The sequence below is a fragment of the Aedes albopictus genome, chromosome 3 (assembly GCF_035046485.1).
Source record: "Aedes albopictus strain Foshan chromosome 3, AalbF5, whole genome shotgun sequence".
NCBI classification, from domain to species: Eukaryota; Metazoa; Arthropoda; class Insecta; order Diptera; family Culicidae; genus Aedes; species Aedes albopictus.
In genome coordinates, this window is record NC_085138.1 from 385,228,202 (window position 1) to 385,244,345 (window position 16,144).

Consider the following 16,144-nt stretch of genomic DNA (forward strand, 5'->3'; position numbering starts at 1 on the left):
ACAATCGCCGAACAAAGGCGCAAACGCTAAATTGTCATTTTCATAGGAGAACTGTCAAAAGCCCGAAAAATCAGCTGATTTAAGACGTCAAATGAAAAGGCCATGGGAACGAGCCAGCCAGAAAAGCACGTGCCAATCTGTCACTTTTGACACATTTGACTGTGAAGTCAGGTGTGAAGACAAAAACGGGCGATTTTCCGGACTGTTCGTGGCACAAACGTTCCAAACCGTCGTGATCTACATGGGAATGCCCGCACAATCTAGTTTGGAGGATAGTTTACTATTTTGTACAAAAGACGTTAATTTTTGGTTCGCATGACGCAAATTTACCGAATCAAATAAATAATTGAGGAGTCTAGATGTAAGTGACCTTTTTGTTCAATATAAAAATTCAAAAAAGTCAAACTTTTCTAAACTTGTTCAAACTATGTTCACGTTGATGAGAAGAAATGCAAAAAATGGGAGAGAAAATGGAATTGATTTTGAAAGACTTTGCATGGGGTGAACAATTGGTGATAAATTTCGCGCCTCTTTTACTCACGAGCGTTTATCACTAACACTCTAATGTTCAAACTCTCTGAATTTGAAAAAGTGTTAAATTTTAGGTGTTGGGAAATTTTACGGGCGAAACGTCCGCTGGCACTTTTGTAACTTCCATTCAACTCTCATTTAAGTATTCGCAACAGCTATGTAAGATTACAGACGATTGTGGTAGGTAATCGGTCAATGTCAATCGCTTGAATTCCATGTAGGTACTTCAAATTAGAAAATCTTTTTGACGTAATTTATTTATAAGAATATTTCTGGCGTTTGATTTACATAAGTTGTAAGTTTGCTGTGATTCTTATGCAGATTGGACTTATTCAAATAGAACGCCAGATTTGTTAGGCACACTCATTTTAGATTCACAAAATCCCTGCATTTTTTAAACTTTCGCCAAGATTCACACAGCCAAGCACTAAGTAAAAAACAATATCACCGATCCCTCAGCAACTTTGACAGTTTGTTACTCAGATTCAGCTTTTTTTTTCTGAGGATCAGCTTACAAACGTCACTTTTTACTATTATCTCAGTGAGTTTGCTGTACAGTCAGCAGCTGTGCGAGAACAGTCGAATTCGCAAATTTTGTTATATCTAGTGTATGATTTCAAAATAAGTAGCGCTAATAGATATTTTTACGTGACGTAATTTATGGATGTTCCCCTTAAGTTATGTAATGCAAATAAATCCATTTCAAAATCATCCCTTCCATTCTAATTTTTTGCATGGGACGTCAACAGACCACCCACTTCACCCCACAAAGCGTGACGTAATTTGTGTACGTACCCCATTAATACGTAATTTTTAGTTGCCCATGTTCTCTACTTTACAATCTATCTATTGATCTATGTTCAATTCTATGTTCAAGCATTCAGTTAATTTAAACTCATGCATGCAGGGAAATAAATTTTTCTTTATTTTCTAGAAGGGAGCTTGCTTTGGATAACTCAAAAACGCAGAAGACAGTACTAAGCTTGCAGGGATAATTCGTATTCAATAAAATTTTAAGGATAGCCATGATCGAATTGAGGAAAACTTATGGAAAACTGTAGGGGGCGAAAATTAGAGCGGAGGTGGGGCGAAGATTGAATTTTGCGGAGCGAAAAATAAATCACAAATCAATATTGAAAATTGTTATTTTAATGTATTAAATCTTCATTTAATGGTACTTTTGAGCTGGGTTATCACTGATTGAAGGATAATTAGCAAGAATCACCAAAGAAACATAGATATTATCGGAAATATATGTTGATACTCAATAATTTGAATAGTTCAATGCTTTAGGGGGCGAAATCTAGTGCTTTTACCCTAATCGCTACTACTTGATGACGGACTGATATTACACAGTTTTGGTGTTTTCCTCCGAGTGTAAATGATTTTATTATGTTGAACATAATCACTATTTATTTTATTTGTCTATTGATTCCGTTCAAGTCCAATGGATAACACTAGTTTACAGCATTTTTGAACTCGGTATGCTGATGATCGTTTTTGGTGTAGAATCATGCCCTGAGTTCGAAAACGCGAAAGAAAAAAATTACAGTAGAGCGGAATTTTTTTCGACTTTCCATACAAGGTTGATGATTTTGAAATCGATTTTTGTTCTATTTTTAAGCAAAGTCGCTCACTTCACACATCTCATTTTCCGTGATCAATGCTCCGATTAAGCTGATTTTTTTACTGTTACTCGCCTACATATGATATGTGGAATAAACGTTTAGAAAGAATTTTTAAATTGTTTTTTTCGTAATGAAAATAAAAAAAAATCATTTCTTCATATATTTTTGGAAAATTTGCTAAAATTTAAGGAGATCGTCCCCAAAACTCGCCAATATCTTGAATTTCATCAATCTGACGCAAAACCTACATTCAGATGATCGAATGGTATTATATTCAGCTTTTAATTTATGGAAAAAGATTTCAAATTGGTTGAACAAAACGCAAGATATTTCAATTTTAATAAATTCCATATTTTAAAAAGTTGTAAAACTCGATATTGAGCTAAAACCCAAAAACTGTTCTACTTAAATTTTTTTGAAGCACGGTTTCGAAATCAGCGCTAAATTATGCTTCAAAAATTTTGGTCGTTGACAGAAGTTCACGACTTTCGTTTTATTTTGTAAACTAGTGTAATTTGTTTTTAGTTAAGGATATTTTGCGGCTGTGGGGTCTCCAGTAAGTGGTTTAGTGGTGGATCGCTAGTGGTTTAGGCTATGGATCGCCAATCCGGAGACGGCGGGATCGATTACCGTTCCGGTCGGGAAAATTTTCTCGACTCCCTGTGCGTAGTGTATCATTGTCCTTGCCTCACAAAATACATACTCATGCAATGGCAGGCAAAGAAAGCCCTTCAATATTAATTCAACTGTGGAAGTGCTTAAGAACACTAAGTTGAAGTGAGGCAGGCCAAGTCCCAGTGGGTACGTAGAGCCATAGATAAGAAAAAGAAGAATAATTTTGCGGCTGTGAGGAAAAATTCAACTTGAAGGTGTTGAACAATCATATAAAAACATCCGTTTAGCACAGTACCATTCATGTTTTCTAGTTATTACATGTTTGTAATTAGATATCATGCATAGCGTGACATGTAGACAAATAGCGCTATATTTCCAACCTAATTTTCATTACCCAATTAACATATAAGCGGAGGCTACATAACAGTGCACCACGAGTTACCATCAGTATAAAATCACCGACGCGATGCACCTGATGTGTCTGGTTGCAGTCTTCCTGCTATGCAAATCTTTCTCATCCGGTATCGTGTTCGTTCGGATGAAAAACGAGCGAGGCCCAACGGCCGTCCAGGCGGGCATCAGCTGCCTGGAACTGCTGACGGACAGTTACTTCTACACCAACGAATCTTCGCAAATTCAAAATTTGGTGATATTTCACCTGGACAACCTGAGTTCGCCTTCGCGGGAAATTGAGTTGGGTTACATGCAGAATCATCACACCGGCTATGAAGAAGTTGCGTACGGCCGATCGCAGATTTTCCAGCTGAAAGTGATGTCTGATGTGTTTCCGTTGGATAGCTTAAGACGGATACAATTCGTCGACTACAAATTGATTGACTTCTATGTGATTGTCGCCGACGAGATGGAGAAGCTAGAGCGAGCTATGCGCTATGTCAGTGCTGCGTATGCGTTCAATCCACGTGGGAAATTTCTTATTTTATACAACAATCCCAACAATCGGGACCACGAAGAGCAATTTGCACTGGAAGTGTTGAACTTGATGTTCATTGGGCATCACTCGGTTAACGTGCTGGTGGCGTTCGCTGTTGATATAATGACGTATAATATTTACACTGGAGATCCCTATCACGGAACGCAAAATGACTGCGGAAAAATGAAACCGCTGAAAGTCGCCACGGTCGTGAATGGAACTTTAAGGAACAAAGCGGTTGCAATTACGGCAATTCAGATGCCAAAAGTGCCTCCAGAAATGAAGTCCTGCACGTTTAATTTATGCGCCCGAGTTGCCTCGCCTTTCGTCAACGAAGAGTGTAAGACAGGATTAGAACTAGAAATCATGCGATTGTTACAGGAATCAATGAAGTTCAATGTGAATATCTCGTGTAGCACCATGGAACGTGGCGAATTGATGGAAGATAACATCACCTGGTCCGATCTTCTGGGAAAACTTCGTGCAGATGAATGCGACATCATTGTTGGATCGTTCTATCCAGATTTCGATGTTCACATTGACTTTGCTGGTACCTCACTGTACCTGCAGGACTATTACACATGGTTTGTAAGCATGGCAGGATTGGAAAGCCGCTGGAAGGTGTTATTGGCGATCTTTGAAATACCGACGTGGAAGCTGATAGGCCTTGTATTATTGATATCGTCAATTTCTTGGTACTTTATCGGCTCGGCACTACCGGAATCGAACGCTCATAAGCAACTGTCGACATGTTTCCTCAATACTTGGTGCGTTTTGTTAGGCGTGTCAACGAACAATCGACCCATGCACAATTCCTTAAGGATTTTCTTTATTGCATTCGCCATATACGCGATGAACCTTACTACCATTTACACCTCACTGCTGATTATTTTCTTCACTTCGCCCCCTCGAATGCATCAGATTGACTCAATAGATGAAATATTAGCAGCTAATTTTCAAATCGGAGGCCGCATGGAGTACGAAGACTGGTTCGACAACGGAGACGAAGACGACCTCCGGGTATCCAGATTATACAACAACTCGGATGATTTCCAACCGTCCCATAGCAATCTAAAAGCCGTCTTCCTGGGAAAGCGAGTGTTGCTGACCAGTCGAATGTACGTCAAGAGTAGCCACTTCAGAGATGTTGTACACGGTTTGAATACGGATTCTTTTGCAAATCAGCTGGAGATGATAGTAGAAAAGGGATTTCCCCTGCTGCCGAAGTTCAACCGCATCATATCCAACCTGAACGATATGGGAATCATAGAGAAACTGTTCAGCGATTTTCTGTACAACGTTACGATCTTGGAACAGATCGTGGAAATTTTGAACCCGGACGATGACGATGATCACGATTTGGGTGTGGATGAAATAGTTCTAACAACGGACCATTTGCAAAGTGCGTTTCTTTTCTACCTTCTTGGAGTAGTTATCAGTGCGGTGGTCTTTATCGGTGAAGTCTTCATCAATATACCAAGAGTGAAGAAAGTAGTTCGTAAACTGGATGATCAAATAGATCGTATTTTGGTGAGAGTGAAGTTGAGGGAGCCTCGGTTGAAGCCAGTAAAATTGAGGAAAAGATCTGACGGAATGGCAAGATTGAAAAGGAGGAAGATGTTCCACTGAAGATCTGAGTTTTGGCCTGCTACATCCGTGTTTTTCTGAAGGTACGTGGCAATGAACAAGTATGTCTCAGCCTAACAACAAACTTTAGTAACGTATGGCCATATAATTCGGCAATCTATTCTAGATGTGTTCACAGTTTTTGTTTTTCTGGCGAACGCTATAACAATGCAAACTTTTGGTCAAAGTTCACAAATTGCCGCGTAAGGGCTTATCATCTAAGATTTCAAAACTGGTTGTCTTTCAATCCTACTCACATTTTCTTTTATTATATATTTCACCAGCACACAAATTAAGTCTATACACACTTAGAATATATTACATGCACGCGGATGAAGAAGATCTGCGATCCCTATACGTTCGGGGAAACTGGAGCAACATCGCCCAAGACCGACGAAGATGGTGCTCTACTATACGCTCGGCGATGGAGTAAAGTTATTTTGTTGCCAACAAGGTATCAAGACCTTTCAAGATAGGTATCCTTTTGACGTTTTGTCCATAAGCTTTTAAAGATACACATACACCGTGTCCAATAAGTTCTCATACAAAATCAAATTCAATTCATTTCACATCTGTAATTAGGATTTTCAAAGTAAATTTATTTATTGAAAGGCCAACCAACATACACCAAATACAACATATGTTTCGGAACTAATTGTCCTTTATCCTTCTCTGCTGATCGCTTATGTGTCGTAAGTCCATTTCAGCTGGCACGCACGCCATTTCATTGGTATTTCGTCATATTTTAACGAGTAATGGTTTTAAGTTGAAACAAATTAGGTTCCTGTCTTTCCCATTGCTAGTAGCAACTATGACCAGAAGAGAAAAAAAATATGAGATCCTGTATTGGTAAAGTACGAAGCCGTTTTATTTTGTACAAAATAAAACGTAAATTAAACAAAAATATTCATTTACCTGTTTCAATGAGATTCGTTGTGTTAAATAGGCATGGGTGCATCTTATCTGGTTGATTCACACAATTCTCACTTATTAAACATGCATGTATTCCTATTGTGGTAAATTTTGTCTAAAATTTACGTTATATGATGTTTATCTTGGATATAACGGTTATTTTCATGAAAATCAGCCCAAGTTAAGCTTACTTGCAAATTTCTTACCACGTCATCACCAAAACTGTATTGTTTTAGCCTTAGTATATCCATTTGGTACATAACTTGGGATACAAACTCAAAATTTAACCTTATGGACTCTATTTCGCTACCGTAGAATGAAAATCTTTTGGGATATTTTTCTTGCGTGCCGGAGAAAACGGATTTCAGAAAACGGAAGTGTACTGCTAGGCTTATAAAAACAAGTGGAAAATAAAGTTATTCTAAATCGTATGCTTTATTTAATCAGTATTATGTGGCCTTTCAATACATGTATTCATTTTGAAAATATGAATCACATATGTGAAATAAAACGATATTTTCTAAGTTTGTATTTTGTATGAGAACTTATTGGACACGGTGTAGAAGATGATATTCCAAAAACATGTTCCATCTGTTGGTTATAATATGTATAACTTTGATTGTTTTAGTCAATCACGGAGTAGCAACAACGAATTGTACGGTCATCTATGCTCTTGCTCATTGAATCAGTGACTGATTCTTCCCTGTGCTTCTCAAATCCCTTCAACTATATTCCAAAAGCATTTTTCAGAAGTTCCGCAAAAAAAACAGGATGTTGTCCAAAAATACTCAAGCATGCCCGATCAGTTTTCTTTTGAATGCTTTAAGTACCTTTCAAGCGTCCCATACGAGCCCCTACCGGACTGATTCCAGAGTACATCCGATTTTTTTTTTTTGCACGAGTCGATTTTTTGCTTTAAATCTGTCAACCAATCGACCTAATTTTTCGCACATGGATAGTACTAACCGTGCCTACATGCAGGCTTGTCCTTTCAGTGCGTGAAAATTCTGCTCTTTGGATTTACACCATAAAAACATCATGAATTACGAATCTTTTCATCTTATCAGCTAGAAGGATGTTGAAATATCCTCAATGTCATTTCGAACTGTCAAAAAACCGCACCGCAGTGCCGCACGGAACACGCAAAGAGATTTACACGCGGGTGAAAACACTCCAGTGAATTTCACTTTGAACGACCCGTGCACTATGGGGCGGCTCCATACAAACAGGTGGCCAAAAATATTTTTGCGTTAATTTCATAATGTCTTGCTCCTATTCGTAGGGTAGATGCCTGAAAAATATGCAAAACATGCTGAACAGGTTGTTTTAACACGACAGTTTCAAACAGCATGAAATTATAAGGGCATTGCATACTTTTAGGCGTTTAAGGATTTCTGTTACTATTTACAAAATGCATTCCAATTCGTTAAAACGTGCTTCGCTAAGAGATCCAAGATCAGATTTAGACTGCACTATGATTGATCTACCGAGGAAAGTGGCCATGACATCCAAATGTTTGCTCAGAGGTTTTTAATGGCCAATTTGGAGATTTTATGTAGCAATATCTCAATTATCGCCGACAAGTTGATTGGAATTGCAGAATAGCAGCTAGTAGCAGCTAAATTTGATTTCAATATCTCCCAGGGAGTTCAATGATATAATGTGTTGCGGGAAGAACTAACCCGAAAATTTCAACGCAATCGCCAAAAGATGTGCGCGACTGCGTCAAATCGTTTTGGTATCCACCGTGATGTGAAGTTTGAAAGCCTAATACCGTGTAGTCAATTATTCACAAAATAATGTATAATACTATTACAGAGCAATTGTGAGTACCCGAGCAGAAGTCAGGTACTGACGATCAAAATGTGATATTGGTTTGTTTGAGATAAGAGGTAAAAGTACTGAAAATAATAGCAAAAATTTGTTCTTGAACCATCTAACCAATAGCAAAATTTGATATTTGAAGATCAATCAAATATCTCACTGCTATTGGTTAGATCTTACCAAGAGCTAAATGTGCTATGATGATAATGTTTTAGGAGTAAAATTGAGATATTACTTTCAGTACTTTTACCTCTTATCTCAAACAAACAAATATCACTTTTTGATCTCCGTATCAAAATATGCTACCCAGGTAACCAATAAGCAGTTAAAATGGCATTAATTCGGCACTATATGCGCCTTCACAGCAGGCCATTAAATGCTAATATGCCGTATATGCGCCGTTAGTGCTAATTAAATGCAGGTTTTGGCCCGATACACGGCTGATTAAATGCTTATCCCTCCTATCCCCCAGATTGTCAAAAATAAAAACAAAATATTTCCCCTGCCCATTTTACGGCTTCCCTTTCTGTTCTTTTTTCTCACTCTCCCTGCTGTGGAACTTTTGAGGCTTGGGGCACGTCCTGGACTGCTGTTGCTTTTTTTTTATGCTGCTTCTGGCCAAATTGGGATTCGATCCCTCGACCCTCGGGTTGATGATGGTGCTGAACCGCGCTACATGGTAAGCTATAGATGATCAGATAAATCGCGTTGGATTTGTGATCTATTTAAGGCATGAGTTCGTTATGCTATGTGCTCGGCAGGTGCTGATAATAAAATCGATCATAGAAAACCAACCATGGAATTAAAATGCCAATGCATGCTTTCCCATTGATTTTATTCGTTGTTGACTATGATTGACTGGACATGCGAATGATGATGACTTCTGCAGCCGTAGCACGTAAATTAGAAAGAGGAAATGTGTTGTGGTTTTAGCATCACTCATCTCTCTTAGCAGTTTCATGGCAATAAAGTAGCAGTTGTGATGCCAGTTGACCAAAATATACCGTGCATTTGAAATGCTACGAATCTGCTGTCAGATTTTAAGTAGCATTTGAATTGTTAATATAGGGCAGTTCAGCAGTCGAACTGCTATGAAATACGGCTTATTCAAATGCTTATTGGTTACCTGGGTATTATTGAGCTATTTTACTCTGCTCGGGTATGGTTCTTAAAAACCACATTTTCAAATGGTACAGGTTGGCCTCGAGTCGCGTCCCAAAGCTTCACAAACATATATTTGGTGAATAGAATACTGTATAAAGCTTAAATATTAACTTTTATTAGTAATCAGTCAAAGTTTCAGCTTCGTAAAACATTCCGTTTGAAAGATATGTGTTTCGGTAGATTTCTAAACTCGACTCTGGATAATCGAGAAATTGCATGTATAATACAATACATAGATTTCTATTTTAGGTAGAACATTCTTTCGGCAACTCTTCAGTGAATATTGCCAACAATTTATTTAGAAATTATTTTGTAATTCGTTTGTCACTTTAGATTACTTTTGAATATCCATCAGTAATTCCTTAGGAATTGGAAAATTTCTTCAGCAACTACTTTGGATTCTTGGGACATTTTTTTGAGTATTTCTTCGGTAATACGTTTGGAATTTGCTACAAAACACCTTCCGGCACATTCTTTGAAAATTTCATCGGTAGCCACTTTGCAAACTTCTTCAGCTATTCCTTTAGAAATAAATTAGGCTCTTTTCAATTTTATCAGCAAATCCTTTGGTTTTTTTTTTGGCCTTTTTCGCCGATTATTTTAGTAGTTTCTCAAGCATTTCTTACAATTATGTCTATTGGTATTTGTTTTTTTTTTATATCTCCAACAACTCTTCCGACATTTCCTTAGAGAATTTCTTCGGTAATGTCTTCAATAATTCACTCTGGGAAATTTCTTTGGAAATATCTTCGGCATTTTTCGGGATTTTTATCGGTAATTTTTATATAAGCTTTATATAAGCTATTCGGTATTTTTTTGGCAATTCATTTGAAACAGCCTTCGGCAATTCTTCTATGATCCCCTTCTATAATTCCTTTGAGAATTCTAACAATTTCTTAGAGATTTCATAAGTAGTTTTTTTACGGAATTTCTGCAGCTGCCTGAATTGGAATACCTCCGGCAAATCTGATGTAACATGCTTCGAATTTTTTTTTGGGAATTCCATTAGCAATTTCTTTGGAAATTTCTCTGGCAAATCTTTTCGAGAATTCTTGGATACCCAAGTAACACGCATGTTATATAAGAGTTATGGTTGTGCAAGTTTTGGTTGTATAGAAGTTATTTTGATGTAAATCTAACACAATGCTAAATTTACGTCAAATTAACTTCTACACAACCAAAACTTGCGCTGCCGTTCCTCTTATATGACATGTGTGTTGCTTGGGTAGGCCGGGGCTCGTGGCGCAGTGGTCACACGTTCGCTTCATAGTGGATGGCCATGGGTTCGTTCCCAGCCTCGGTACTTTAACAGTTGCTCTTCCCCCCCGAGAACGGCTGGCACTTGACCCTCTTCTGAGCTTTCATAGCTCTAACGAACCCGGATAATTGGATATCGGCGAAATGGAAACTCATAATAGACCCTCAATCAGACTGGAAAAGGAACAGCAGCCACGTGCTCATCATTCTAACATGGCCAGGGTAGGAAAGTGACAGCAACACATAAACAACCAGTTTGATACAATAGAATTAGAATAAAATATATTTAGGCGCCGCACAACGTGTAAGGGCGGCTGCCAATTGGAATCGCTCACGTAGTGCCCTAGTGGACAAAAGAGCTGTAAATTAGGTTAAGAATAAAAATACTCTTTGATTATTACTTTGGGAACTTATTTGTTTCTTTTTTGGAAATCTGTTTGGCAATTTTCTAAGTGATTTCCTTTGTGGATTTGATCACAAAATACCTGCTGTATTCTTTCAGCATTTCTTCTGAATTTGCTTGGAAATTCCTTCGGTAATTTATTTTGGAATTGTGTCAGAAATTCCTTCTACAATTTCTCCAACAATTCTTTGAAAAATTTCGCTGACAAGCTCCAGAAAATTGTTCGATAATTCCTTAGGAAACTCTTCAGCAATTCTCTTGAGAACTCCTTCTGCATTTTCTTTTAGAATTCCTTCGAAAATTTCTTTGTGAATACTTACGGAAATTTGTATGGAATTTTTATCGAGAACTCGTTTGGTATATATTTCGCACAATTTATTTTGGGATTGAATTTAACCAATTTGTTTGAAAAGCTTTAATTTTTTCTTCAGGAATTTATTTGGCAGTAATTCTTTTAGCAACTCCTTTGAAAACTTCTTATGTAATTTGGATGGAAATTTATCTGGCAATCTTTTTGGGAATTTCTCAGGGAGTTTTTTTTTACAAGCCCAACTGAGAATTGAGCATTAAAGGTAACTATGTTTGGCTCATTTAAACCGTTACAACTCGGATGTTTCTCCAAAATCCACCTCGAAATAAAATTTTCATAATAAGAGGAAAGATAGAGCTACTTTTTGCAGTTACCATATTGAGTCGACCATATTGAATTCAGCCGCCATCTTGAAATAATATACTAAAACTTTTTTTCACCATGTTGGCAATCATCGATTTTCAATTTAAACCCACGAATGAAAAGCTGAAGGTTTAAGCTTTTCAAAACACAAAAAAGTTCTAAAAGCAATGCCGGCATCATTGAGAAATAGTCAAAAACCGAAACGCACCTCCGATTTTTTGCAATTTTTTTGCTGCAGATGGTGTATACATGCAGGCGTAAACTATGATGCTATTGCCTGTCGTTGCCAATGCGCACTACGGTGGGTCAACGTTGTATGGGAAAATTTAAAATTGATCAGATTCAATCAGATTAAAGTTTTTAAGATGCCCTTTGAGATCCTGATTAACTGTGCAAAATTTGGGTATTATTGGTTTAGCCTACATTTTGCGCATCGCGTTTGAAGTTCATATGGGATTTTACATAGAAAATCATACTTTTTCGCATTTTTCTTGAAAGTTGCTCAAAATTGTCCTATACCATAACCGCCAATAATTAAAGTATAGCCCAGGATGTGTCGAAAAACTTTGTCGAAGACCGTAAAGCGATCCGATGCATGTGGTAAAAGATACACTCTTCGAAAGTCAGGCCAAAAATTGAGATTTTATTATTGATGTTATTCCATTACATGTTAAAAGATAAGCACACTCAGGCGATCAGTAGGATATAACTTTTGTCACAAGACTCAGATCGCTTTGCGGTCTTCGGCAAAGTTTTTCAGGACATCTTCGGCTATACTTTTACATAATCTATGACCCACGCTAGTGCACGGTAATGTATGGAGAAAACGTGACATGATTTACAAAACTGCAGGTAACTTTTGATAGGAAAAAAGACATCTACAATTTTTTTATACGTACAAAATGTTGTGGCTCTAACAAACGGGGGTCCATCAATTTAAGTAACCAAATGAATTTTCCTTACATTTTTGGAGAAGATTTTTAGAAAATCTCCACCTTAAACATTTTTAAAGACAAGGTGTAAATAGTGGGCCGTTCTCAGCGAGAGTTACTCAAACAGTTTTAGCTCTCAGCCATGGGACTAGTACTATAAAGTAACATAAACTGAATATGCTTTGAATAGTTTCGCACGTACAGTATGTCTGTTGAGCTGCCTGTCTACCAAATAAATTGTTTTAAATAACCCAATAAATTTCCCCATCCACTCAAGGTCTGGGTTACCATTTGGCATGAAAGATCCTTGAAAGATGTGGTTTTCTTCAAACACCACCCCACTCTCTCTTTCTCTTTTTGGCGTAACTTCCTCATTGGGACAAAGCCTGCTTCTCAGCTTAGTGTTCTATGAGCACTTCCACAGTTATTAACTGAGAGCTTCCTCTGCCAATGACCATTTTGCATGCGTATATCGTGTGGCAGGCACGAAGATACTCTATGCCCAAGGAAGTCAAGGAAATTTCCTTTACGAAAAGATCCTGGACCGACCGGGAATCGAACCCGTCACCCTCAGCATGGTCATGCTGAATACCCGTGCGTTTACCGCCTCGGCTATATGGGCCCTTACACACCACCCCACTCAATCGGCCAAATCAGACGGAAATTTTATTCCCCATATCCATATTACTGCGCTCCCGACGCAGCTCGCTGGTTTAGCTGGTGTACCCTTTCAAGGAAGGAGAAAAACAAATAAAAACCGTCTTTACGACAATTGCGCCCTGCGATGATAAATCGTCTGCACTTTTCCTCGCACATGCCAGACCAAACCCGATCAGACGACGGACCATCGCCGAAATACCCCCGAAAACCATAAAGATGACAAATCACCGTAATTAAAACTGTATAAATTAGATATACATACTGATTGTTCTCCCTTCCGCGTTCGAACTTTCTGTACCCTTTCAGATATGTGATACATCTTGAGGAAACGAACCCACTTGCCATCATCATAGCTCCATCCTGCACGCCCAGCATTGCCGAAAAAATCCGATGGACGGTCGTTCAGAACGGAACGGGTAACATTTCTTTCATTGCTCTCGTCAATGACTTATTTTATGCATCCTCACCATTTTTGCAATTTTGCTATCCCACCCACAGACATCCTCGCAAGCAACAACGCACTGAACAAATCGTACTACATCGTACCCTGCGCATCACGAGGCACCTATCACGTTTGGGTGGAATTCACCGACAGCTACTGTACATTGGACGTTTCCTACAATACACGAAGTCTGGTTGACCTTTGGCCACTGCTGAACCGAACTACGGTCTCGCCCATCAAAGTCCACCAGCACCCGCGCCGGCATCAATATCTAGTCAAGTGGGATAAGAGCAAATTCGACATCCACGCAATGCATTACTGCCTGGCAATCAGCAGAGACCACCCGCAGCTCACGCTTTGCCAAGCGTTGGGTAATTCACAGTACGGCTCCAGGTGCGGAGTTTCAATGACGGAAACTCTGCAGCGGATATCGGTCGAAGAAGAGAAGAAAATTCCGGTGGATGCACTAACGACAATTGCCTGTACTGGCGGTCGTACTAAGCAGATTCTAAGAGGGTTGAAAGCCAACGCTACATACTTCCTGGACGTCTTCGCCGTGCATACTCAAAAGAACAATCTATCGTACTTGATGGGTTCTAGCACCTTCCACGTGAATCGAACCCGTCCAACGCAGCTGTTCGAAGGGAAACTGTTTGTAGGGAAGATATCTACGCTGGGCGGGTTAACGCTGTTCAGTTTCAAAGTCCCTAAGAGATCGCCCAGCAATACCACCCTCAAGCTATTGGTAACACCCTGCAGCGGCACAGTTAATCTGGAACTGTATCGAAAGAAGCGACTGCTGATGAGGCCAATCCTAGATATCTACTATCCACGGGTAATCAGCGTTGGTCCGGTTATTCCGGGCGAGCGATACCTTATTCAGATCTCGGAAGCCGATGAACACTACCGAACCAATCGGGTACAGATTGCCGTGACGACCAAGGACGAGTTCGCTAGCCTGCCACAGCTGCCGGTCAATACAACGGTAGCGGAATTGACTCAACTGAGGAGCTGTCAATCAACAACGATCGTTTGGTATAGTTCACCGGATAAACGGAAAATAAGGTAGGAGTTGGTCCTTGCAGTTTGTAGATTATAGGCATTTCTTCAGGAATTTCTTCAGGGGTTCCTTCAGCAATTCCTCCCACGTTTCTTTCAGAAGTTGTTACAGATACTTCTGCAAGGATGCATCAACGAAATGCTCCAGAAATCTTCCCACGGCTTCCTTCAGTGATTCCATCATGGAGTCCTCCAGAGATTCCTTTAAGATTTCCTCTAAGGAATTCACCAGACATTCTTCCGGGAACTCGTCCTGGGCTATGTTTAAGGCACCCTACACACTACTCAAACGGTTTGACCAACATTGACTCCGCCCCCAGGTTGGCGGTCAAGTTGGTGCTGTGTTTGTCCGTGTGTGATGCTGTTTGACGAACCGATTTGACAGTTCGTCAAACCGTTTTGACGGTTGATGGTTTGGTTGGCAAAAATCATACCAGTTTGATTTTACTCAGACCAACGGTGGGCGGAGCCAATGTTTGACGAACCGATCGTAGCGTGTGTACTGTTGTTGCACAAACATAGTGCGATTTCAAATGGAAGAAGATGTTGGTGCAACCTCACTGACATGTTGGTGCAACAAGATTTGGCAGTTCGTCGTACGGTTGCAAAAACATAAACTGGTTCGATCAATCTGGGGGTGGTGGCAATGTTGGTCAAACGGTTTGAGTAGTGTGTAGGGTAGAGTGGGTCAACGTTGTATAGAGAAACTTCAAATTTGATCGTATCAACCCGGAACAAAGCTTTTTAAATCTATATTAGCGTCCAAAACAACTGTGCAAAATTTAGGAGCGATTGGTTGCGTCCCCGTATTCCGCATTGCGATTGAAATTTGTATGGAAGTTAGTATGGGAAAACGTACTTTTTTGCACTGTACTCATAACTTGAATTGTTTTGTCTTAGACCATGTAACTAATGACGTTACAGTATAGCCTAGGATATGCCGAAAAACTTTGTCGAAGACCGCAAAGTGAACCGACACTTGTGAAAAAAGTTATTCGCCAGGTAACTTAGGCCAAAAATTGAGATTTTATTATTGATGTTATTCCTTTACATGTTAAATGTTAAGCACCACCGTGCAATCTGTACGTTATAACTTTTTTCACAAGTGTCGGATCACTTTGCGGTCTTCGGCAAAGTTTTTCGGCATATCCTAGACTATATTTCAACGTCATTTGTTAGATAGTTTTAGAAGAAAAATTTAAATTTATGAGAAAAATTCAAAAAAGTACGTTTTCCCATATTAAATTTCATACAAATTTCAATCGCAATGCGGAATACGGGGAAGCAACCAATCGCTCCCAAATTTTGCATAGTTGCATTGGATGCTAAAAGGAATCGAAAAAGCTTTGTTCCGAAAAATCGACTTTGTTGACCCAGTCTAGGTAGGGTGCCTAAGAGGTGTGATTGTTCCAGTGCACAGTGGAAAACAATAGGTATTAAACGCGAATTCAATATCTCTGCTCGGAGTGGACGGATTTGAATGAATT

General features: G+C 39.1%; 2 protein-coding genes across 2 annotated transcripts in view; both read left to right on the forward strand.

Annotated features, from left to right (window-relative positions):
* Positions 1 to 16,144, forward strand: part of LOC109398036 (uncharacterized) — a 54,771-nt gene that overhangs the window by 24,916 nt on the left and 13,711 nt on the right. The window contains exons 2-3 of the mRNA XM_062855884.1: positions 13,463 to 13,572; positions 13,655 to 14,663. Coding sequence (XP_062711868.1) covers positions 13,463 to 13,572; positions 13,655 to 14,663 — 1,119 coding nt within the window. The remainder of the gene's footprint in view (positions 1 to 13,462; positions 13,573 to 13,654; positions 14,664 to 16,144) is intronic.
* Positions 3,027 to 5,342, forward strand: LOC134289522 (uncharacterized). The gene has a single exon (XM_062855425.1). The coding sequence runs from the start codon at positions 3,241 to 3,243 to the stop codon at positions 5,332 to 5,334; it is 2,094 nt and encodes a 697-aa protein (XP_062711409.1). The 5' UTR covers positions 3,027 to 3,240; the 3' UTR covers positions 5,335 to 5,342.

Bases quoted from the DNA above. Each gene is read 5' to 3' on its own strand.
- LOC134289522 (XM_062855425.1), top strand. From the start codon at position 3,241: ATGCACCTGATGTGTCTGGTTGCAGTCTTCCTGCTATGCAAATCTTTC.